Raw genomic sequence first — 25214 nt, 5'->3', positions numbered from 1 at the left:
CTTCCTACCTACACCTGGGCTGGCTCAGACCAAACTACAGCGGTGAGCAAAGCGAGTGGTAGGGCCCGAGCTAAGGGTTCTGCTGTGGGGAAAAGCGGGAACACGTGCTGAGGACCCAGACAGAAATGATTTCACATAGATCTGCAGAGCACTGGCCTCCTGCTCCATCCACACTGCCCAGTGGGGAGAGACACCCCCATGTGCATCCTACAGCCGAGGACTAGGACAGAACCCCCCATATTCTGGCTAAAAATACAGGATGACATGCTGGTTCTGTTGTTTTTAATTAAGGAAATCAAGTTGAACATACAAGCCTGTAAACACTGAAATACAGAAACATGTAAGCTGCTGCACAGAATTCTTACTTTAAAACAACACAATCTGAATGAGGTCCCTCCCGCTACGGGGCGGTGTGGGAGAGAGATTTCTGTAACCGGCTGACAGTGGAGTGAAAGGAAAGGTGTAAGTGTCCCACATAACCAGAGAGCACGGACCATGTGTGGTCACAGCAGGCTGCCTCAGGGCAGTTAATTTGCACTTGTGCTTGGCTGGGGCTCCTGCTGCTGCTGCTCTTTTGTTTTGGGCTTTGGCTTTCTCTTCTTCTGTTTGGAGAGGCAGCTCAAAGCGGACTCACCGTTCCTCGGAGCAGGCCTGAGCACGGGCGGCTGGCCAGACTGAGTGGGATACTTGGTTTTCAGGTCATCTTTAAACAGCGGTTGCGAGAGTAAATGGCGCAGCTCCTTCTTCAGGATCTTCATCTGCTTCTGTCTCCGTCGCTCTTCATGCTGGTCAGCTTTTCCTCCTTGAAACACAGTATGAAAAAGATCACATTTACCTGAAGACTTTCCCCTGATGGGGATGTCGTGAGGAGAAATGTTTTCTGGAGAGGCAGGCTCAGAAGTTCTCTGCAGAGGCTGGTGTTGTCTGACTTCTAACAGTTTAGGAGGGCCACTCAGGGCCACTCTGTCCTTTACCTGTCACAAAAACCCTCTAAGACAGAAATTATCTTAATTTTACAGTCCAGGAAATTCAGAGGTCACTTGCTGAAAGTCACAGAGCTAGCTGTCAAACAGATTAGAACCCAAATCTCCAGACGTGTTATCAGTTTTCTTTCTACACCCCCTACCCACTTGCAGCCCGGGGTTTGACAACTCAAAGCTACATACAAACCCCTCAGGAGACAGGACACGTCTATGCAGCCCAGCTCCCCTGCGTCTCCCCCGCAGCACTGTGACTACCCTGCAGGGGCGGGCACAGCCCAAGGGCTCACACCGGCCTGTCCTCGGGAAGGGAAGCAGAACCTCATGTATCTATAGCCCAGGCCCCAAGCCCGAGCTACCAGGAGGACTAGTTCACTGTCATCAAGCCCAGTGGTTTGGTTCCTGCTTCTATGCTGAGCACACAGTAGTATGTCTGCCTCTGACCCTTAGTTTTGGCACTGAGATGCCAACACCCCAGCTGAGCTACTCACTTGTGGGCTGGAAAGAGCAATGGGCCTAACTCGGTGTTGTTGGTTCCAGATATGGTTCTGCCACTCCCGAGACTCGGGAACTTTCTAGAGCAGGGACCACACAGACACATCTCTGAATCCTGAGCCTCGGGCCCAGGTTCGGAGTTAGGGGCTCAGGAAACACTTGGTGGTGGGGCTGTTTTCCTGCACAAATGACTTCTCTTCTGTTCCCTAGTTCCCTATTTACAGGGTAACTATCCTGCGGTTTATGTCAGGAGACCATGCAGATCAGGTGAGCTGATGACCAAGTGCTTCGTTAGCTTGGAAGACAGGCAGAGTAGTAATGACAATAACTCGAAATGTATCAAATACTTTCTGCTTGCCAGTCACTGTTGTAAGCACTCTAAATCCGTAAGTCAAGCCATCTTCCCAACAACCCCATGAGGTAGGTACTTTATAACCCGGATTTTATAAATGAGGACACCCAGGCACAGGGAGATTAAGATACCTGACCTGGTAACATCCAGTTAAGGGAATGGGGCAGCACTCAAACATGGGCAGTCTGGCCACAGGTGGGTAGTAATGGAAGGCCCCAGACAAAGAAGACAGAGGCAAGCAAGGCCGAGGGCTTTAGGCTCATCCGGGACAAGGGCCCGTCACAAAGAAGGAAAAGGCATCTTGCTGACAGTGACAGGACCCGTGGTAGTGGGGAGGTTCCAACAAAGCAAAGTTGAAGGGAAAACAAGCTGAACTCGCCCTTGCTCAAGGTCCGTCCAGCCCACTTACCCTTGTACATTTCCTCGTCCAGCTCAATCTCAAGGGCAGCAGCAGCCTGCTCAATCCAGGAGTTGTGCAGACAAGCCTGGAAGTTCCGATACTCGGCTTTCTCAACCTGCCGAGCTAACTGGACTCGCTCCTGGGGGAAAGGAACAGAAAGTGCTCATCTGACAAAGGGTTCAGGCCTCTGGGAAGCAAAGTCTGTTTAAGTTTGTTTAAAAATGCTCTTGAGCCCAGCTGGCATGGCTCAGTGGTTGAGCGTCGACCTATGAACCAGGTGGTCACGTTCAATTCCCGGTCAGGGCACATGCCCAGGATGCGGGCTCAATCCCGTGTGGGATGTGCAGGGGTAGCTGATCAATGATTCTCTCTCATCATTGATGTTTCTAGCTCTCTTTTCCTCTCCCTTCCTCTCTGAAATCAATAAAAATATATATATTTTTTAAATGCTCTTGCAATCAGTGGTTCCCAATGAAAAGGCAGAGGGCACGCGTGACATGTGGCACACACAGGACATCACAAGGGCCGGCATCCGAACGACCCTGAACTGCCCCCCTTGGAGCCTCCTCAGGCGGACTGCCAGCTACAGGCGTCCAAAGGACACCCTTCCCCAGGCACCACAGCTGCTTCCACGGCTGAGCTGAGACCCTGAAACACCCCAACAGCCCCGAGTTAGGGCCCAGCTCTCAACCGCAACAATAGCAAACTCACAGAACTGCCTTCCCTCTCTTTCAAGCTGTCCTTTGAGAAAAGCATTTCAAGTCTCCCTCTTATGGGTGTTGTGGTCAGACTGCAGTGACAGCGGAAGACGGAGAGATCTTGCGTGTGAGGGAAAGGAGTCACAAAAAGTCAGGGCGGCTCATATTCCCCCTTACTCAAGGTTATCCTCTGCGCCTCCACCTTCCATCTGCATCTCCACCTTCAACCTGCGTCTCCATCGTTCCATCTGCGCCTCCCATCAGACTTCCCCACATGGCTAACATGCCGTTTGAGCCAAAGGAGCCAACTGCTCTGCTCCCTCAGTTCCTGGAATTTCATCTCTTCACATCTCTATCTTTAGGAGGCTTGGAGAAAACCTCATCTCCTACCAATTCAACCACGTGCCCACTGGTACCACAGTGCTCCATCTGTCCTGAATTTTAGCACTTGGTCGGCCTCACAAGCCAGTGGACCTCCACAGAGAATGCACCCGCTTTGCTATTTGATGCACTCTGGCCCAGAGTAAGCAGTACCCACTCAGGGAATGCCTGCTAAGTTAAAATAAAACCCCAAATGTGGGAATTACTGGCATCTGTTTCAGGACTGTGACGAAGCCTGAGTGTCTGCCTCAGCAAGCCACGGACCTCCCTTCCCTGCAGCCACCCCAGGATATCCAGGCAGCAGGACTCACTGCGTCCAGAGGAGGTAGTGGAGGTTTCAGAGACAGACAGTGAAGGTTCATTTGTGGCCACTCAGTCTTTCGCCCTTATGCCAGGCACAGTGCCTCATTCCTTTTTTTTTTTTTTAAAGAGAGAGTGAAAGAAAGAGGCAAAGACAGAAACATCAATGTGAGAGGAACACATCAATTGGTTGCCTCCTGCAAGAGCCCTGACTGGGGCCAGGGCCGGGGAGGAGCCTGCAACCGAGGTACATGCCATTGACCAGGATCAAACCCGGGACCCTTCAGTCCGCAGCTCTATCCACTGAGCCAAACTGGCTAGAGCCTCGTTCCATTTTTTTTAATGAATCCCTTTGTTTAGCTCTTGGAAGAACCATTACTTAGTTTCCAAGGGTTATACTTCCAAGGTGAGGGAGCATCACCCTCCCCTCACTAGCGCTGGCTTTTCACTTTTTACCTTGACTGCGTCCATGTACTTTGTCTCCACAGGGAACAATGGGATGTCCTCATCTTTCTTGAGGGTTTTGTAAATCTTCTTAAAATTGATCACATCCTCAGGCCCAATCAGCATCAGGCTGAGGCCTTCGTTGGTGGCACGAGCAGTTCGACCACTTCGGTGGACATAAATTTCCGAGGTGCGAGGGACCTGCCAAGGGAGGAACTGGGAGGTCACCATGTGGCCAGCACCAAGCACTGCTCCTCCCCTCAGGACCAGCAGCCCAATGCTGGAGCCTCCTCCATCTCAGCCAGGCAGCACCGTGGACTGATCCAGCCCTTCCCAGCCCCACATTCAAACTGTCCCCAGGTTTACTACCCGTTCACTGTGCAGGCTCTGCCCTCCCATGCCCTGCCCTGGTTCAGGCCCTCAGACTATCAAGTGGAAAATGGCAATCACTCTTCACTTTCCTTTCCCAACATTCCTGCCTCTTCTCACTCAGCTAACTGCCCACTTCCCTGTGTTCTTTCCTACTTCCTTTCCTACCTCTACATGCTCACATCCTTTCTACCTTTACATGCCAAGCATCTTTTAGAAAGTACTTCAACCTCCCAAACTAGAAGCTACCTCTCCCTCCCATTATATTATCTATATATACATACATACATATGAGTATGTGTATATATATGTAAAACAGCATATCGGGACAACGCTCCAACCAACTGGGCCGCCCAGCCAGGGCTCTCTCCCATTATATTTTGAAACTTTCTAATATCCTCTGCCTTAAATTATGGCTGCAGTCACTTCATCTCTAGTGGATCTGCTACTTCTTAGGGGCTAGAACTGTATAATGTTCACCGGATATCTTTTACAAAGACCGACCCAGCCTCTTCCCCAAAAAGAAGATTTGCTGAATTGAACTGGCTCCCTAAATTTGTTTTTTAAAGCGTGAAGGACTAAAAAGGAGAAATGATGCCAGAATAGCTATCTTTTATTGAGCGCTTTCCCTGTGCTGGGTGCTTCATCAGCATTAGCTCATTTAATTTTAGTAATAACTCTATGGGGTAAGGAGCATTTAGTCCCAGTTTACAAACAATGACAGTGAAACCAGAGATGCTAAGTAACATGCCCCAAAGTAACCAATTATGAGGCAGCCAACACACATCAAACCGTGATATTCACTAGGGGTATACACAAATATTAACATCAGTATCAAGAGCTGCTAAAATTTAAGTGCTTATGCTGTGCTACATAGTCTTATAAGCTCTTCACATGTAATAACTTATTTTACCTTAAGAACTTAAGAATTAGATACTATAATAACTGCCACTTAACAAATGTAAAAACTGCGTACAAAGAGACTAAACACCTTGCTCAAGCTGGGATTTAAGTTCAAGCAGGTCTTAACTTACACACTTTTCTACTTCTCTACACCAGCGGTTCTCAACCTGTGGGTCGCCAACCTGTGGGTCGCGACCCCTTTGGGGGTTGAACGATCCTTTCACAGGGGTCGCCTAAGACCATCAGAAAACACATATATAATTACATATTGTTTTTGTGACTAATCACTATGCTTTCATTATGTTCAATTTGTAACAATGAAAATACATCCTGCATATCAGATATTAACATTACGATTCATAACAGTAGCAAAATTACAGTTATGAAGTAGCAACAAAAATAATTTTATGGTTGGAGGTCACCACCACATGAGGAATGTATTAAAGGGTCGTGGCATTAGGAAGGTTGAGAACCACTGCTCTACACCAAAGTAACCACTCTATATGCTAAACTGATTATCCCCACGTCGTGGAAGAAACTAAGACTTTAATCTCATGTAGCTTGCCCAAGTAAAAGAGAGGGGCTCTTTGTATCAGACAAAGACAAGAAGTTTGAGAATAAAGCTCACCACAGTGTTCCCACAGTGGCAACAGCTGTTGTTCACTAGGTGCCAGTGGTATTCTCTGTGGCATGAGGCCTTGGGACCAACAATTCCTCCTCCCTCTCCTTCTCTCCCAACCTTTGCTTTAAAAACTCCCCATTTGATACTGGGAACTACAAGTTCCCTGATGCCCCTACCTGGTAATGGATGACATGCTGGACTTTAGGAATATCCAGGCCCCGAGCTGCTACATCTGTTGCCAGGAGAACACAACTGTGGTAGAAAAAGGAAACTCATTAATAATACCTAATAGCTATCACTAATCAAATCTAAACACTATAAACCCTTACAAACACCCTATGAGATATTATGTACGTATCTCCTTTTCACAGATTCAGGAACTTAGGCTCAGAGAGATGAACTTCCCGAGGTACATACATGGCCGTAATCAACGAGCCACACTCTGCAATACCGAAGACCACCTCAAGTGACTTCCGTGAAGCCACACATATTCCAGGTTGGTGACCTCATCCCCTATCACCCTCCCGCCTACCTCCCTCCAGTCACATAGATGTCCTTGCTCTTCCTCAAACATGCCAAATATGTTTACTGTCAAGCCTTTGCACTTGCTATACCTAAGGTCCTAAAAGGTCTTCCTCAGATACTCACATTTCCTTACTTCTGCTCTGCTCAAACCTCACCTTATCAGAGAAGCCTCCCTGGCCACACACTCACACAGTCTGCACAACTCCCCACACAACTTGACTGTTTAGCACTTAGTACCACCTGACAAACCATATACTTACTTTTCTTCTTTTATTTATATACTTACTTTTCAACTTATTATTTCCTTCCACTGTAAACTCCAGGAGACTGCATTGTTCACTTTGCTATTACCAGCCCCTAGAACAGCACCTGGTTCATAGTAAGCACTTGATAATATGTGTGGAGTGATGTTTCTTAATATCTGTACAGTTCGAGGAAAGTCAAAAACACTTGAGGTCTTAAAAACAAGATTTTGGGCCCTTCAGGGTCCAAACTCCCTGTATCTCTGAGGTAGGGATGGGGAATATGATGCAAATTAAAGGCTGTCAAACATTAAACCATTGCCCTAAGTCAGTGATGGCAAACCTTTTGAGCTCGGCGTGTCAGCATTTTGAAAAACCCTACCTTAACTCTGGTGCCGTGTCACATATAGAAATTTTTTGATATTTGCAACCATAGTAAAACAAAGACTTATATTTTTGATATTTATTTTATATATTTAAATGCCATTTAACAAAGAAAAATCAACCAAAAAAAATGAGTTCGCGTGTCACCTCTGACACGTATGTCATAGGTTCGCCATCACTGCTCTAAGTCAAGGTCAACAAACTCTTTCTATAAAAGGCCAGGTAAGTAAATTATTTTTGGTTTTGTGGATGATAGTCTCTGTTGAAACTACTCAACTCTGCTGTTATGGTGCAAAAGCAGGCACAGAGAAACATAAATAAGCCTTGCTGTGTTCCAATAAAAAGTTACTAATAAAAACAGGCAGCCCTGGCCAGTGTGGCTCCGTGGTTGAGTAATGATCTATGAACCAGGAGGACACCAGTTCAATTCCTGGTCAGGGCACATGCCTGGGTTGTGGGCTTGATCCCCAGTAGGGGGCATGTAGGAGGCAGCCAATCAATGATTCTCTCTCATCAATGTTTCTCTCTCTCTCTCTCTCTCCCTCTCCCTTCCTCTCTGAAATCAATAAAAATATATATATTTTTTAAAAAGCAATGAAAACATATTTTAAAAAGTTAAAATAAAAACTGGCAGTGAGCCCTGACTGGATAGCTCAATTGGTTAGAGCATTGTCCCCATATGCTAAGGTTGCGAGTTCAATACCCGGTCAGGTCACATAAAAGAATCAAGCAATGAATACATAAATGAATGCATGAAAATGTGAAACAAGAAATTGGTATTTCTCTAAGAAAATCAATTAAAAAAACAAAACAAAAAAGCAGGCAGTAAGCCAGATTTGGCCTGTGGGCCAGTTTGCCAACTCCTGATCCAGTAAAGCAGTAACTCTACCTACCAACATTCAAAGGGAGTTAAACCAGACACTTGTTCTAGAAACTAATCACCCTGTAACCTGACAAAAAACACTGTGGGCAAATGCCAATTCAGAGTCAGCCTCAACCAGCCCAGGCCCTCAGCTTGATATCTCACCCTGCTGCCTGAGCATCCGTCTGGCCCTGAAGCAGATGGTCAATGACAAGATAGCACGTAAGGCACGGCATGAGCTCTGGGGGCTGACAGGCTGGCCGGAGGCCCAGCTCTGTCAGGCTGAGAAACCTCGGGCAAGCTAACTAGCTTTTCTAGACCTTACTGTTTCTCACCTATAAATGAGAATAACGGTAACAAATGATAGTAAAGCTAACATTTAGCAAGTATATACTACATGCCCGGCATTGTTCTAAACACTTTATATGCACAAATCTACTTAATCTTAACAGCCCTCTGAGGTGGCTTCTATTACTACACTAATTATGAGAAAACTGAAACAGAACTTGACCAGCTAGAAGGGTACAGCCAGGATTTGATATCAGGCCATCTGTTCCAATCTGTTCTCTTACCATCAGTCTATTCTGCTACTTCTCAAGAATGTTAGAAGTGAACGAATGTAGTAATGTATCTAAAATGCATCATAGTACTTACTCTATTCTTATGGTAGGTACTACTGTCACCACTGTTCATTATTAAGGAAGTTTCTGTTGGGCATTACCAGCAACCAAATGTACTAGACAGGGTAAGCCTGCCTCATACTGTTGAAAACAAGAGCACTTTATACTGATAAGGCCCCATAACAGAAGGTAGCTTCCCACCATCTCCCCACCATCCTGCAACCTTGATCCAATGGCTAGAGGCCGGGCTCTGGGGACAGGCCTGACTTACTCTTCCAGGCGAGCAAACTGCTCCAGGTTTCTGAGCCTCTGCTTCTGGTGCATGCAGGCGTGGAGGGTCAGCGGCATGATGTCTAAGACTTTGAGGAGTCCCGAGAGGCGTTTGATGCAGGAGATACTGTTGGCAAACACTAAGGTGCGGCCTGGATACTGCATCAGGAAGTAGTACAGATATAAGTCTTTCTCATCATTCTCACAATGGATCTTGGTCTCGGTCAGTGTCTCCACTGTGGCCTCATTTCTTGTGAGGTCAATGACCTTGGGCTTGCCCCTCATGCCAATCTTCTGCATGAGGATGTCCAGTTTGGCAGTTTTGTCAATTTTCTTGGTATGTTTCTTGTGAAGGACTCGAGCAGGAGCTTGATGTACCAGGGTCAGTGTGGCAGAAAAAACAAGTGTCTGTCTCTTTGGGTTGTATTGGGAGTCATTGAGCATCTCTAGCAGCTGTGAGAGCTCAGCAAAGTGGCCTTTCTCAACCATCCGGTCAGCCTCATCAATCACCAGGCACCTGCAGATCCAGACAGCCCCACATTCGCTGGTTAATAGCAGGTAAGAGGAATCGTCTAGAACATCCTACTACCACCCCACCCTCAAAACACACACACACACACACACACACACACACACATACCCCGCGAGGGCCTCAACAAATCTCCCTCATGCATGTTTGGTTTTCTGAAGGCCAAGGTTTAGCTGGTACCACATCAGGACACTTGTGACAGAGAGAAGGCACTGCACACACTACCAGGTCACTGCAGGCCCACTTCAGAACAGGGGGTGAGGGAGCTCCTGTCTCTCACCTGAGCTGCCGAAGGTTGCTCAAATGAGGGTGCTTTTCTTTAACGAGCTCCCACAGTCGGCCCGGAGTGGCGATCACAATCTCAGGCTGGCGGTTCAGCATTCTCTGCTGTTTCTGCGTGGACATTCCACCAACCAAAATAGCCGTTTTAATTCCTATGGTACACAAACATAAGGGACACCGTTATTCAGTCTAGTTGCTTTTCTTCCACAGCTGACACAGGCACCCCAGATTAGCAGAGGCAGTTACCAGCACAGCTCCTCTCTGCAGGGGGTGCTGAAAGAGCTGGCAAGGCCTGACTGCTGGTGCCACTCCTAGAAGCCTTTCCAAGTCTGGGATCTGGGCCTTGCCTACTTCCCCAACCTCCTTTCTTTCTACTCCCTTCTCTCCAACCACAACAGCTCCAGAAAAACTGAGCAATGCTGTACCACAACTGGGAATAATATTACCTGTGGCTGTGACACACCTCCCCTGGGAAGCCTGCCCATGCCCCTCAATTAGAATTCATCTGAATCTCCGCCAGTGCCTGGTATTCTCTCCTCCCTCGTGGAGGACTTCTCAAGGTATCCAGTGTGAAAGAAACACACAGAAGCAGGCAGTCAAAGCGCTCGGCAAAGTACCTCACACGCAGTGAGAGTTGGTAAGTAACTGTTGCTTTTACTATAAAATACACACTCCCACTGTGCACACCCCACCCCCACCCAAAAGGAATTCCATGAGAAAATTAAGTTCTAATGCCCTAAGGCAGAGATCGGCAAAGTTTTCCCTAAAGTGGCAATCATAAACATTTTTGGCTTCGTGGGCTAAATGATCTGTCACAACTACTGCCCAGCCAGTATTGCTCAGAGATTGAGCATTGACCCATGAACCAAGAGGTCATGGGTTCGATTTCCGGCCAGGGGACATGCCCAGGTTGTGGGCTCAATCCCCAGTACGGGGCGTGCAGGAGGCAGGTGATCTATGTTTCTCTCTCATCAATGTTTCTATCCCTCTCCCTTCTCTCTCTATAAAAATCAATAAAAACGTTTTTTAAAAAAACTACTACTAACTCTATTTCACTCTGCCTTGGTGGGCTGCACTTTATTTACAAAATCAGGTAGTTAGTCAAATCCTGCCCTAAGTATCCACTATATCCAACAAATTAATTTCCTGTGCATCTAGAATGGCATTAACTATGTCTTTCTTAGGACAACTGAGAAAGTAGCATTCAATTTTCTGTAGAGCGTAATTCTCTGGCAGACGAGAAGTTTCCCTAGAGGGCAATAGCCACAGCTCGCTCACCTCTGCTACGCCAGCACCTAGGACCCTCTCAGGAAATACTACATGGAACTAAACCTCACCTGTGAACCTGGCCACAGCATCGATGTGCTGTTTGACCTGGACAGCTAGCTCTCGAGTGGGAGTCAGAACCAGCCCAAGTAGAGGACGCTTTGGATGTGATTTACAGGTGACGGATTTGACATCAAACTCCTGTTGTAGCGTGCCAGTCTGTTCTTCATCAAGCTTTTCCTCTCTGTCCTCATCCTGTTTGGGGATGGACTTCTCCCTGATTAGGGAAGAAGGTCCTTCACCAGCATCATCATCCCAGAAGGGCAGCACCTGGTCTGAGACAGCAGCTCCAGTCTCACTGGGCAGTGCTTCACCCTCTATCCCCATCTCATCACACACGGATCCAGACTCAGTTCCAGCCTTGCTTGGTGACCCAGTCTCAGCTCCAGTCTCACCAGGTGGCGCTGCTGTGTTACTCAGAGCTGGGGTAGGCTTCTTCACCTGCCACTGCAGCACTGAATGAATCATTGGAATGGCAAAGGCCAGCGTTTTCCCACTGCCTTAGAAGTAAAGCAAACAGACAAAACAAGCAAAAACAGTGTGAATCAACAGATGCACATATTTTTGTCTGAGGTTCTTTCTTTACACAGAATAAGGAACCCTTGAAATAGCAAAGTACCACCCAGACCAACCCAAAAACCCCCCACCGTACATAGGCTCCCCTACAGCACTGCACCTATAATTAGGAGCCTGAGGAAAATCTGGCAAACTGACATTGCAATACGTCACCAATGATTAACTAAGGACAAATGTCCAAGCAATGAAACCCTAAAGAGATGGGCAAGCCGAAACCGGTTTGGCTCAGTGGATAGAGCGTCAGCCTGCGGACTAAAGGGTCCCGGGTTCGATTCCAGTCAAGGGCATGTACCTGGGTTGTGGGCACATCCCCAGTGGGGGACGTGCAGGAGGCAGCTGATCGATGTTTCTCTCTCATCGATGTTTCTGGCTCTCTATCTCTCTCCCTTCCTCTCTGTAAAAAATCAATAAAATATATTAAAAAAAAAAAGAGATGGGCAAGTTGTATGTGTGTTTTGTTGTTGTTGTTGTTATTGTTAAGGAAAAACACATGGGGGGGGGGGGGAATGGACATCTGTAATAGTTCTTTCCCAAAACCTTTCTTTGGTGAAGAAGGAGGAAGTAAGAAAAATAAAATCTTAGTTTCTGAGAAAATTTTAAATTGGCATACTCTTGTCTATGCTTAGACAAGAATGAATGGCCTCTGAATGTATATGGAGTCGCAATTCCTATCATGTGGGTGGTCAAAACAACCAAACAAAACACCTGGAGTTGAGAACTTAAAGTAGCTCCAAAGTCATAAAGCCCAAGCAGAAACAAGTAAATGAGCTGGGGATGAAGAAACCTTTATCATAGCCTCAAGAACTCTCCCAAATAATTTTCAGAGGAAAACGAACAGCTCTCAGTATTAAAAATGCACAAAGAACGAGGTGCTATAGCAGAAACAAGAAGAATAAAAGAGCAAAAAACAGACCCACAAAACTTCAAAGAAAAACAGCACTTTCCAACAGAAACAATGAAAGCTAGAAGACAGTGTAACAATATTTGTATTTGAAGATCTGAAAAAATAACTGAGAATCTACAACTCTACACACTCAGCAAAAATTTCTTTCAAAGCAAATACAAGATAAGGACTTTTTTAGGCATACAGAAGTTGAAACAATTTATCATCAGTAGAGCTGAACTAAAAAAAACATTAAAAGAAGTCTTTCATGCAGAAGAAAATCTGGATCAACAAAAGGAATGATGAGCACCAGAAATGGTAACATGAATCAATATAAAAGATGCCTTTTTTCTTATTTAAACTTCTCTTAAAAATAATTGACCATCTAAAGCAAAAATAACATAAATGTATTTGGGGATTCCTAACGCATTGTAAAGTATAAAATGAAAAGCACAAAGAAGAGGAAAAATGGAAATATAAGAGACTGCCTGGGGATGAAAAGGAGGGAGGCCAGGGAAGGAGATTACAAAGGGGTCCAAAGCATCTTGTGGGGTGGTGGGTATATTCATTATCTACATGGGCAGCAGTTGTCCACTGCCCCAAGCTTTTTGAATCTTGGACCTGCAGATTCACAACATGCCATGCGATGGCCTGATAGGAGCCGAGGTATAACTGCCAAAGTCAGGCTTTAGCCACAGTGGCTCACAGAACCTTGTCTACCTGCCTTCCAGAAACCCATTGCCACGCCTCTGCACATATCAAAGCAGTGTTGCCAAATGCGTAACAGCACAAAGATCCAGTCTAGAATCCAGGCACCCCAGATTTCAACTGTGCAGGTTTAGGGACTCCGTCTATCCTCTGTGATGCCAAGTTTCCACATCAATAAGATGGGAACAATGGAACTTACCTCAGGGTGGTTGTGAGAGCTTAACACAGGGCAAGACACATTTTAAATGCTAAGTAAATATTCTAACTCATTATTACCTTCATTCCCCTTTCTTGAGGTCTCCTCGCTCTTCCATCTACTACATGACTGTTCTACAGGAACTCATCCCAGGTTTCCTGACCACTTTCAGAAGGCACTAAGTGTCTACATGGTCTAGTCCTATCTGTACCACAGAGTACTCACTAAGGCTACTGAGCACTTAAAATGTGGTTACTCTAAATTGAGATGTGCTGCAAGTTCAAAATACACACAGATTTTTAAAAGTTAGTATAAAAAGGAATGCAAAGTAGCTCATTAACAATTCTACATATATTACATACTGACATGTTTTTTTATAAAATTGGTTAAATATATTGTTAAAATTAATTTCACCTCTTCTTTTTTACATTTTTAACATGGCTCCTTAGAAACTTGAAATTATATATGTGGCTCATATTTATTTACGTGTGTGTGTGTGTGTGTGTAATAAAAAAAAGGGGTGATATGCTAATTAGACCAGATGTCCTTTCAGACAAACTTCAGGATGAAGCCGGGGCTTCGGGGCCAAGGCAAGCCACCACAGTGGCAAGGGCTGAACCCCTTGCATGAATTTCATGCATCGGGCCTAGAGGCAATTGAGAAGCATGGATTCTGAGGCAACAAATATTTGCTAAGCAGCCTATAGAATACTAGGCCCGGCAAAGAAGTGAGGACACAAAGGTGTCTCTAACACTGATGCTCCCAGCTAGAGAACACCAAGGAAGGAAATACACCCATAAAGCAGGCAGTCTGGCTGCAACAGAGAGGACACAGAAGACAGAGCCAAGTATCCCAGATCCAATACTTACTGCTCATGAGCCCTTGGAAAGAAAGCCCTGCTTCATCCTCTCTGAACCTGTTTTCTCATATATACTAGAGGCCCGATGCACAAAATTTGTGCAAGGGGCATATATACAGGAGGCCCAATGCACGAATTTTGTGCAAGGGGCTTGGCCCCCCGGCCACCATGGCTTTGTCCAGAAGGTCTTCCAGAAGGATGTCCGGTCTAATTAGCATATTATGCTTTTATTATAGGTGTGTGTATGAGTGTAGAGGGTGTCCCCCAAAAAATGTATTCACACACACACACACACACACACACACACAACCAATGGTCTAGTTGGACTAACAGTTCCAGGAAGTATAAGCTCCTCCCCCCATGCAGTTTAGTCCACCCAGGGAAAGTCAACCTGTCATTGCTTCACAAAGTTGTAAGTGACTTGGGGAATGCGGGAACTTTAAACAATGCCTAGTCCCAACAGGCAGCTCATGCCAAATCTGCCTACAAAATCCACCTAATAAACATAAACCACACTCAGAACCACCAACTCCCAAAGCAGCACTTTTTATCTTTGGACAATTGAGAACTGGACACTCCTTCCTTACACGGATGAAGATCCACCTCTCCAGAGGGCTGATCCTAGCCCTGCTCTACTCCTCTGAGCCACTTAGAAAAGGCTCAGGAACAGGAAAAAACTACCATTTGCACATCACTTACAATGACTTCAATTTTACTTTACTGTGGCATTTACATTTCACCCACACACAAAAGAAATAGGCTGCTGTTATCCTCATTTTATAATGGGCATACACTGCTCAGGAGATCAGGCGACTTACTTAGGCTACTGATCAGGAACAGGCAGAGTACAACTCCGAGCTGGCGGACTTCTAAACACCTTCACTAACAGTGCTTTCATGGTTCTGTTCCCAACACCCCCTCTCTCCCGGTGACCCAGCCTTGGCAGCCAACGGCTCCGTCCAGATGAGGTGCCCTACCTGTCTCAGCCGCCCCGAGGATGTCCAGTTTGTCTCGGATGGCAGGAGCCAAGGTCAGAGCTTGGATTGGCGTGGGCGCAGAGAAGCCGAGAGCGCTGAGTGCGCGGAGAACTGGCCTGGGTACAAACAGATCCTTCCAAGCGGACACATCTGCCTTCTGGTCACGCACTTCAGGCAGCCATGTCTTGGCTTTTTTGGGCACCTGTGGAGTAGCTCCCTGGGAAGGCTCCGATTTTCTTTTCTCTTTCTTTTTCTTCTTTTTTGGAACAGTCAGGGCCGGGCTTCCTGGTGCCATCTCCCCTCCCTGTGGATCAGGACGGACTGCGCCATCTCCCTGGGGCTCTGGCTCTGCCTCTTTGACCTCACACTCTGTCTGAGCACTGGTTCCTTCAGGTTCCGCATCTTTGCTCTTCTTCAACTTCATCTTCTTCTTTGCAGAGCTACACTCTCCTTCCTCCTCGCCTTCTGGGACAGCGTGGGCCTTTCTCTTCTTGGGCTCCCCCTTTGAGAAGAGACTGGAGGAATTCTTGGCAGGGGAGACCAGCCGGTAATCCGTCAGTTCCTCAAAGCATACCAGGTCATCCATCTGTCCATCTGCAAACATGTTTGGGTCAATCTTCACCTGCTTCCACTTTCCCACAACCTTGATTCCCTTCCTCTGAAACTTGCCATGGCTTGGTGACTTTGGCCTTGAGTTTGTGTCCTTCAACTTCATGGTGGCTGAAAGGGAGAGAGGAACGTTCCATTACATTGGCAGCTGAGAAGCATGGCTTCTGAGGCAACGAACATTTTCTAAGCAGCCGACAGAATGTCAGGCCCTGCGAAGAAGTGAGGACGCAGAGGTGTCTCCAGCACGGACGCTCCCAGAGGACCCCACGGAAGGAAGGAAATGCACCCACGAAGCAGGCAGCCTGGCTGCGACGGAGGGGGAGCCAAGTACTCCAGACCCAATACTTACTGCTCGTGAGCCCTGGAAAGAAAGCCCTGCTCAATCCTCTCCCAACCTGTGCTCTCACCTTTTTACAAGGAAGAAGGGCCTAATCATGTTCAAGTCACAAAATGGAGGACGAAGCCAGCCACACTCAAGCCATTTTGAAGGCAGAAAATGGTGGGTTTTTTTAGGGGGGACTAAGAGGGGGGATAGCTGAAGGGGCCGGCTTCAATACAAGTGCAGGGCTTTGCCCTGGCTGGTTTGGCTCAGTGGATAGAGCATCGGCTGCGGACTGAAGGGTCCCGGGTTCCATTCCGGTCGGGGGCACATGCCCGGGTTGCGGGCTGGATCCCCAGTAGGGGGCGTGCAGGAGGCAGCCAATCAATGATTCTCTCTCATCACTGATGCTTCTCTCTCTCTTTCCCTCTCCCTTCCTCTCTGAAATCAATAAAAGTACATTTTTAAAAAAGTGTACAGCTTTCTTCCTTTTCAAGTCTTGCCCCGAGCGGGCAAATAAATGCCGTTCCCCGTGCTGGCCTTGGCCCAATGCCCCAAAGCATCCAGGCTTTTCCCCACCTGTGAGGTGGTTTAAGAACCATTAAACACCTATCGTCTGAGCGGAACTCGCTCCACGCTTTCCCTTTCAAGAAAGGCTAAGAAAAACACCCTGTCGACAAGACAAACGCGAGCCCCGGTGCCAAGCCGGACCACCACCGGCAGCTGAGTCCGGGCTGGACGTACGGGTGGCCTTCGGGGGCCTCCTTTTCCTCGTCAGGAAAACAGGGGTGCTGTGGCTATTCGTTCTACTGGGTCCTCAAACCCTCAACACAAAACGGTGACGCACGTCAAAAACCGCCCGGCATGGCGCCTCCGAGGGGCGCGCACCTGCCGCAGGACGGCCCGCCCGCCCACCGACGCTGCCCTCCAGGCCCACGAACACGGAGCCCCAGGACCCCAGGCGTGGGCGACGCTCACGCTCACACACAGGCGCGCAGACCGCGGCCGGCCGAGCAGGCGGGGCCCCTCCGCGCGGCGCCGGCCCCCTCATCCGCGCTCGCGCCTCGTCTCACGCACGAACCGCGGCACGAAGCGGAGACGCCGAGGCCGCCGGGCCCTGACGCCCACAGAAGGGGCACCGACGAGACCCGCAGGCTGCTTGGCGGCCGCCCCCTCTGCACCCAAGAATCGCCACCCGGAGAGACCCTCGAGGGGCGCCCGGGAGCGCACCCCCAGCTCCTCTCCCGCCCGCACGCACCGTGTGGACACGCCGCGCGGCTCCCTCAGACGCCACCGGCCCTCCGCCTCAGAAGACGCCGCGGGAAGCTGTGGCGCCGTCCGCAGTTCCGGGGCGGGGCTTACACTCACGCACGTGGGACCTCTGCGGCAGGAAGTCCCGCCCCCATGGAGGACGCCGCCGTTTGATTCGCTGCCGCACGTGCAGTGTGAGAGTGGAGAGCGTGGATTAATGCAGCAGCAGCTTGTCCTGTGTATTCTACTACTACCGAGGATCGGGGGCCACCACCAGCATTCCCAACCAGTGAAAGATTAGCAAATTGATTATATCAGCTCCCTCCCTTCCAGGGAGGGTTCCAGATTTGCTTTGGTTTATGTGGACATTGCTTCAGTGACAGATTAGCAAATTGATTATATTGCCTCCCTCCCTTCCAGGGAGGGTTCCAGATTTGCTTTGGTTTATGTGGACATTGCTCCTGATTTAAGACAAACTTTCCCCTGTTGCCCTGCAAACCAGGCAGCCACCACCAGGTGATTAGAGAAGCTGAGTATCAGGCCTGGGACACTGTGATGTGTTGGAATTAGATTATCCTGAGGACCAGCCCACACTCCCCACATCTTCTCATTAGCAAGGCAAAGGTTAGGTCTACCTGGCTCTAAGATAAGAATGAGTCATCTGGTTCATTTGTCTCGCGAGGTTTTAAGTCATCCAGGAAGGTGACTATATTTAGTCTGTGAGAGTCCTCAAAAGCCTCAGTACACACAGGACTTCCACCTCTGCTCTGCCTTCGCAGGCAATTACTTCCCAAGGTAGGCAGGGTCTGGGAAGTGGGGAAGAGGAGGGAGCAACAGGCTCTTTGCTGCCATCCAGGGCTGCTGTGGCTGTGCTCAGAGGTGACTGTGCTGGGAAGGGGTTTGAGCCCACATTTACCCTGAGACTTTGGGAGCAACTGGTCATGTTCCAATCCAGGTTACTCTCAAGCCCTAAGAATTAGACTGGGTAGGGGCAGTGGTTAGTGGACAATGATGAATAGAACCCTGGCGATCAGGGAGCCAGGCAAGGTCATTAACTTAAAAAGCTGAGGTCTGTGCAGATTTGAGGGATGTGCTGGAAGTGGCCCATAGACTGCAATAGAACAGAGGGCAGGGCTCAGGGCAATAGAGAGGTGCCCACATCCACACCCCAGTCCATTACAAGTCAGGCACAGCACTTGGGGTCTCACACTCTGTTTCTGTGCGACAGTAGGCTGTGCATCTTGTGTTCCCACACTGCAACCAAGATGTCAGATAAAGCCATAGAGAACGGAGAAGCGTTTGTGGCTGACGCCCTCCTGCAGGAGTCTCAGTGGGATGGTGAGTGCCCTGGGGAGGCTCTGGAGGGTGAGGTGACCCAGGGCTTGGGGTACATGGCCCAGAGCAGAGGGGGTGTGAGCAAGTCTCTTCCCTCCGGGGCCCCAGCCTGCCCCTCTGTGAAGTGAGAGACCTGCCAGCTCTCAGTTGGTGGCCAGGTCTCCCTCTTGTTACAGAAAACCGGAGAAGAACCAAGCAACACTTAGAGAGATGGAGTTCCATTTATTATTATTATTATTATTATTATTATTATTGTGCGTGGGCCCAGAGGAAAATGTCTCTCAAATTCTGGGCGAAATTACACAGGAAGTTTCCTGTATTTATACCATTTTACCCTCTTTGTCTCCCAAATATGGGGTTTTTCGGTCCCCTTTGCAAGTTCTTAAAGAGCCCCTACGTGCTGGGGCTTTGAGACCTCAACCAAAGGCTTGGCCTGGTGCCAGCACTGATGACTTCGTCTGGGGAAGGTTTAATGGCCTCTCTGGAATGGGAGTAGTCTTATTTTCCCTATTATTTAAGCCAGCAAGCATTACAGAAGCCAAAATGCAGGGTTAAAATGTCAAACAGCAGTTTTTATATAAGATGGATGCTTCACTCTGGCTCCTCCTTGGGCTCATCTCCAAGCATTCCCATCACCTGTCAGCACAGCTGCCACAGAGAACCCCTCCCCACATTGGAGTTGTTGGGAAATGGCGGAGGGTGCTGTGTGGGGTGTCTGGGCCTCATGCCCTCCTCGGGGGCCTGGGACAGCAGCCTTTGGTCCCACATCTGCCGCCTTCAGTTTGCTCTTTTTCTGCTTCTTTTCCAGAGGAGGAAGAGGAAGAACCCTCCCAGCCATCCTCTGCTGGTTCTACTCCTGGGGACCACCACCAGGACCCCCATCAGGACGCCCAGTGTGGCCCAGAACTGATTCCACAGACCAGCCCAAAAACAAAGAAAAGAATTTCTCTACGGCAGGTAACTGGTCCCTGGGCACTGAGGCCTCACTCCACCTCAGCTGTCAGCATTGAGGCCCACATCCCTGGTGGGAAGCTCTACTACACCCAGATTGCCAGAAAAGGGTCACAGTGTAGGTGGGCAATGAAGCCAGCGATGCTCTGGAGTCAGGAGGCCTGCACTGCAGGTCCTGGCTCTGTGACTGACTTGTTCCTTGACCCCAGGCCATATACATGCCGTCTGTAAACCTTGGTCAGTTTGTTTCTAAGTGCGGGGGTAGGATTTTGTCATTGGCTCGTCACAAAGGTCTGCTGCCCAGCTTCTAATCAGCCTGGTACATGCTCAGGCCTGGCTCTTTGCCGGTTAAAGTCCACTGCCAGTGGACCTATTGGTCCCACCACACCAGGGCCTGGGTAAGTTTCATTTCTCCTCTGTGCTCCTCCCTGAGTGTAACAGTTTTTCAGGTTCTTTTGTGCATTTGAAATTAAGGAGGGGATATAAGGAAGATTGAAGAAAGCCAGACAGGGATTGGGTTACAGGAAAGTTAACAGGATTATGTGCTCTCTTATGGATTAAAACCCCTTCCAGGGGTATTCTGGTATTTCAAAGGTGTTTTAACCTAGATGCACCACAACACTGGACAGGACTGGCATAAAACCTTTCACTAAAGAAGTTATAGGCCTGGGGTGCGACTGTCCACCATGACCTGCCCAGTTAGGAATGTATGTTCAGATCACCCTATGAGGTTACTTCCCATAGAACCCCTTTTATTCGTCCACAGTGGAATCATACAGTATTTGTCTTTTTGTGATTCACTTATTTCCCTTAGCATAATGTCCAAGGTTCATCCATGTGTCAGAATTTCCTTCTTTTCTAAGACTGAACAATATTCCATGGTATGTAGATACCACATTTTGTTTATCCATTCATCAACCTTTGGATATTTGGATTGCTTTCACCTCGTGGATATTGTAAATAACGCTGCTATGAACATGGGGTGCAGGTATCTCTTCTAGACCCTGTTTTCAGGTCCTTAGGCAAATACCCAGAAGTGGGACTGCTGGATCATATGGAATGCTATTTTAGTTGTTTGAGGAGCCTCCATACTGTTTTCCATAGGTGAGGGAAACATCGATTGGCGGCCTCTGTGCAGTGCCAGCACGGCCAAGGGTGAACCTGAGGAGGGGCGGTGAAGGATTAAAGAAGACAGACAAAGAGAATATAGCTGGGGCTTGGCGGATCTCCCATGCCTGGATGAGGACACAGAAAAGATCCAGCCGGCAAGCTGAGGTTTTATTTTATAGTCAGAGATAAACAAGGTAGTGGTCACCATAGTTACAATGTTCTTGTGAATTTCACTAGTTTTGGCAGCACTTGCTGCATCTCCCTCAGCCCATTAGCTACCTAGGAAGGATCTAGGGCAGTGATGGGGAACCTTTTGAGCTCAGTGTGTCAGCATTTTGAAAAACCCTAACTTAACTCTGGTGCTGTGTCACATATAGAAATTTTTTGATATTTGCAACCATAGTAAAACAAGGACTTATATTTTTGATATTTATTTTATATATTTAAATGTCATTTAACAAAAAAAAAATCAACCAAAAAAATGAGTTTGCGTGTCACCTCTGACACGCGTGTCATAAGTTCGCCATCACTGATCTAGGGAGCGCTATAAGGTCAAGCTTAATTATGCTAGGAGAGCTCTGCCCTCTAAGGTGGGACTTGTTTGTGGCTCTGCCACAGGTCAATCCGAGGCTTAACCCTATAGCCACTCCCTATAGGCCTCCCATATATGCCCCAACTGGGGATTGAACCCAAAATCTAGGTACATGCCCTGACCTGGAATCGAATCCGCAGGATGGTGTACAGGAGGACACTCAACCAGCTGAGCCACCCAGCTGGACTCTTTGCCTATTTTTTTTAATTAGGTTATTTGTGTATTTTGTTTTCATAGGAATTCATTATATATTCTGAATATGAACTCCTTATCAGATATATGATTTGGGAATATTTCCTCCCATTCTGTAGATTGCCTTTCCACTCTGTTGGTTGTGTGCTGTCATAGTCACTTAGGGCTGCTATAACAAAATGCCTCTGACTGCTGGCTCATAAACAACACAGACTTAGTTCTCACAGTTCTGGAGGGTGGGACGCCCAAGGTCAAGGTACCGGCAGATGAGTGTCTGGGGAGGGCCCACTTCCTAGACAACCAGATTTTGCTGTAACTTCACATGGAGAAAGGAATGGAGGGGCTCTCTGGGGCCTCTTCTATAAGGGACCCAACCATGAGGGCTCTGGGAGTAGGTCTGTGCTAGACATATCAATTTGTATGCCATCAGAATGCCAGTGGTCTTGAAAGGCATGGGCTGGGTGAGGCACCCAAGGGCTGGAGCCAAAGCAGAGAAGAGGTCTCAGGACTGAGCCCTGGACATGCCACTGTCAGAGATGAGGGAGAGGAGAGGGGAGGGGAAGGAAGGGGAGGCAGGTGTGGTAGGAAGAGAAGTGAGAAAGGATGATTCCTGAAGGCCAGGTGAGGAAATGCTCCTAGCCAATCATAAACACACCAAGTGGCTTAAAACAACAGAAATGTACTCTCCCATAGTTCTGGAGGCTGGAAGTCCCAAATCAGGGTGTCCACAGGGTCATGCTTCTTCTAAAGGCTCGAGGGGAGGACCTATCCCATGCCTCTTCTCGCTTCTGGTGGCTGCCAGAAATCCTGGATGCATCACCCCAGTTTGTCTCCATCTTCACATGGCCTTATGTCCAGGTGCCTAACACTGTGCAACTGCCTCCCTCTCAATGTAGAACATGATTTCAAGCAGCTTTGCTATAAGGAGTGCATCAAAGTGAGGTGGCAACTAGAAGATGTGGTACAGAGGGAGAGGATGCCTTTGTTTCTCAGGTGGCGGGTGGTAGAGCCTGGTTGGATGCTCTTGGGAATGGTCCTGGACAGAGGGAGACGCTGATGGTGCAGGAGCACGGGAGAACACTGTAGGAGCACGTCCTAGAATTGGAGAGAGCAGGGCCCAGGGCCCAGGTGGCCAGGAGCCTGCGCTGCTCAGCACAGAAGCAGGAGGGCAAGAGGAGTGAGGGGCAGACTTGGTGAAGGAAGGGAGTCTACGGAAACTCTCTTCTGGTTGCCTTTGTTTTCTGAGTTAAATAGGAAATAGGGAACCAGGCAATCTACAGGTTTGAAGATTGGGGAGAAGTTGTAAATTCTGGGTGTTCTCAGAGTGGGGCGAGTGAAGAGAACAGGAAACTTGGTGGAGTGCAGCCCAAGAGAGGAAGAGGAGGGGAGAGAGTTCAGGGTCTGCAAGGGGCACGTGTGATGGGTACGTGTGGAATCTACATGGGTGAGGAGGGCACGGAAGACATGGGATGAATGAGGGACAGCGATGGGGGTTATATTGTGTCCCTCCCAAGATCGGGTAGAGTCTTTTCAAGGTGTTGCCCTTCCTAGTCTGGAGCCCCTCAGAGCTCCGGGCATCCTCCCCCCTCCACATGCTCAGTAACTCCGACCTCTGTGGGAGCACAAACAGGGGCTGCTCTCTCCTCTGATCCCGGCTCCAGGGCCCCCTTCCCACTGTGGGCGGCAGCGGGAAGGGCAGGAGGAGGCCAGCGTGCTGCACTCACATGCATTTTTTTTGTTTCCGGTCAAGGTTGGTGGAGCCGTGGCTGGAGGAGGTGAGTCTGTCTGGGAAGGAGGTCAAGCCCCCTCTGGCCCTGGGCCTCTGGGAGCAACCTCCCGTGACCCAGCCCAGGGTGCCCTGGAGCCCCATGGTGTGGGTGGGCAAGGGTGAGTGGGCAGGGGACAGAGGTGGAGTACCAGAGGTGAACCTTAGAATGCAGGAACCAAAGGGAAGCCATGAACACACCCAAGTCCAAGCTCAGCTTCTCCCGGGTGTAAACCTGTGGTCCTGGGCGAGCCACTCCATCTGTCTGAGCCCAGGCTTCCTCCCAGAAGGCAGGGCTGTCGGGAATGTGGGAGCGGAGCTGGGTCTGGCTCCCAGGAGCTGCTTTGGGCACCCTGGTAGCTCCTCCAGTGAGCCCAGGGGTTAGCTATGCTGTAGAGCAGCGTCCTCCAATACAGTGGCCAGAATTAAAGAAAATAACGTTTGTCACACTTGCCACACCTCAATACTCAATAGCCATGTGGCTACAGTACTGGACGGAGCAGATACAGAACATGTTCATTGTTGAATGTTCTGTGACTGCACTGCTCTGGAGATATAAGACGGGGGGGGGGGGGGACACCCCCCACACTGCTGCAGGGCCCTGAGTGGCAGAGGGCAGGAGCCCCCACCCCATCACCTCTTCAGAAGAGCAGCTCTGATGTCATCTTCTGCTGACCCTGTGCTGGGGGGAGGGGCGGAGGGAGGAACACTTTTTCCTGCCAAAGGGGAAGCTTGAAGGCCACTGCTTATTTTGATTTAATTTAGTTTCCACAAGGACAACTCGGGCCCAGGAGGGCTGTGAGCCTCCCAGGTGTCACAGCGAAACAGAGGCCTAAGAGTCCTGGGATCCAGTCCACTAGCTGTGTCACACCTACAGCCTTCCCTTGTGTTGGGTCCCTGTCCCTGCCCTGTGACTCTCACAAGAGCAAAGCAGACCCCAAGGTCATGCCCCAGGAAGACGACAGGGAGACCTGAAGGAGCCTGTCCCATGGGGCCAACCTCAAACGCTTCTTCCCCGCAGTGTTGCTCGTGGGTGGTGCGCCCGTGGTGCTGGGCGCCATGGGCTTCACCAGCGCAGGCATCGCTGCCTCCTCCATAGCTGCCAAGATGATGTCAGCAGCTGCCATTGCCAATGGGGGCGGAGTTGCTGCCGGTGGCCTGGTGGCCACTCTACAGTCAGCGGGTAGGTGTCCTGAGCAAGAGTGAGGGATGAAGGGGAGGATCGGGGCCAGGATGGGATTCAGCCCAGGCCTAAGCCCGAGGGAGGGCCTGTCCTCTCCCTCCAGTTACCTTGTCCTCAGTCCCTGGTCCTATGTCTCCCCTCTGCTGTCCCCTCTTTTGGTTTGGGGTGGGTGGGTTCAGGGGTACAACCCAGCAGATATGCATTCCCACCCAACCCTACAAAACCTGGGCAGGTCCCCCCTCCCGCCCACCAACTTCTAGACTCCAGCCTCGTCTAGAAGGTGCGGTGCCTGCTGTTTCTCACAAGGTCTGCCCTGTCTGTCACTGGTGGACTCACCACCAGAGTTCATGCCTCCTCTTTGGGCAGCCGCTCCCCAGAGCAGACATCCTAAGGTTTTAGGAAGTAGAGGAGGGAGCAGGAGTGGGATGCTGGGGCCTCTGGCCACCCGAGGTTCCCTGGGATCTCTGACCCTCCTCCCTGGCTGCTAGGGCACCCTGTGCCCCTGTGGTTTCACCCTCTCTTCTTCCGCAGGGGCAGCTGGACTCTCCCTGTCATCCAACATCCTCCTGGGCTTGACTGGGTCATCTATTGGGGCCTGGCTGGGGTCTAAAAAAGAGGAACCCTCTTCCTCCGAGAATGGTTCAGATAAGGATGGGAAATAAAGAGGAGATGCTGTGACCTTCCCCTGGTGCCCATGCTGCGTTTCGTGGACAGGGTGGGGCGA

General features: G+C 49.2%; 2 protein-coding genes across 2 annotated transcripts; one reads left to right on the top strand and one right to left on the bottom strand.

Moving 5' to 3' along the window:
* Positions 1-265: 265 nt before the first annotated feature.
* LOC139009219 (ATP-dependent RNA helicase DDX24-like) lies at positions 266-17455 on the bottom strand. The gene is made up of 9 exons (XM_070413359.1): positions 17370-17455; positions 15184-15903; positions 10996-11484; positions 9657-9810; positions 8849-9364; positions 6121-6196; positions 4063-4251; positions 2237-2366; positions 266-802 (listed from the first exon to the last, which is right to left on the bottom strand). The coding sequence occupies exons 2-9, from the start codon at positions 15896-15898 to the stop codon at positions 528-530; spliced, it is 2544 nt and encodes an 847-aa protein (XP_070269460.1). The 5' UTR covers positions 15899-15903; positions 17370-17455; the 3' UTR covers positions 266-527.
* Positions 17456-18072: 617 nt separating this feature from the next.
* LOC139001629 (interferon alpha-inducible protein 27-like protein 1) lies at positions 18073-25173 on the top strand. The gene is made up of 6 exons (XM_070403143.1): positions 18073-18157; positions 18594-18700; positions 19506-19654; positions 23293-23317; positions 24329-24490; positions 25022-25173. Exons 2-6 carry the CDS (start codon positions 18628-18630, stop codon positions 25150-25152), a joined length of 540 nt encoding a protein of 179 aa, XP_070259244.1. The 5' UTR covers positions 18073-18157; positions 18594-18627; the 3' UTR covers positions 25153-25173.
* Positions 25174-25214: the final 41 nt, after the last annotated feature.

Source organism: Myotis yumanensis, unplaced genomic scaffold (genome assembly GCF_028538775.1).
Source record: "Myotis yumanensis isolate MYYU_CA2020_CCGP unplaced genomic scaffold, mMyoYum1.0.hap1 SCAF_1, whole genome shotgun sequence".
NCBI lineage: Eukaryota > Metazoa > Chordata > Mammalia > Chiroptera > Vespertilionidae > Myotis > Myotis yumanensis.
Note: the sequence above shows the minus strand (reverse complement) of the source record. Positions and strands in the feature narration are given on the sequence as shown.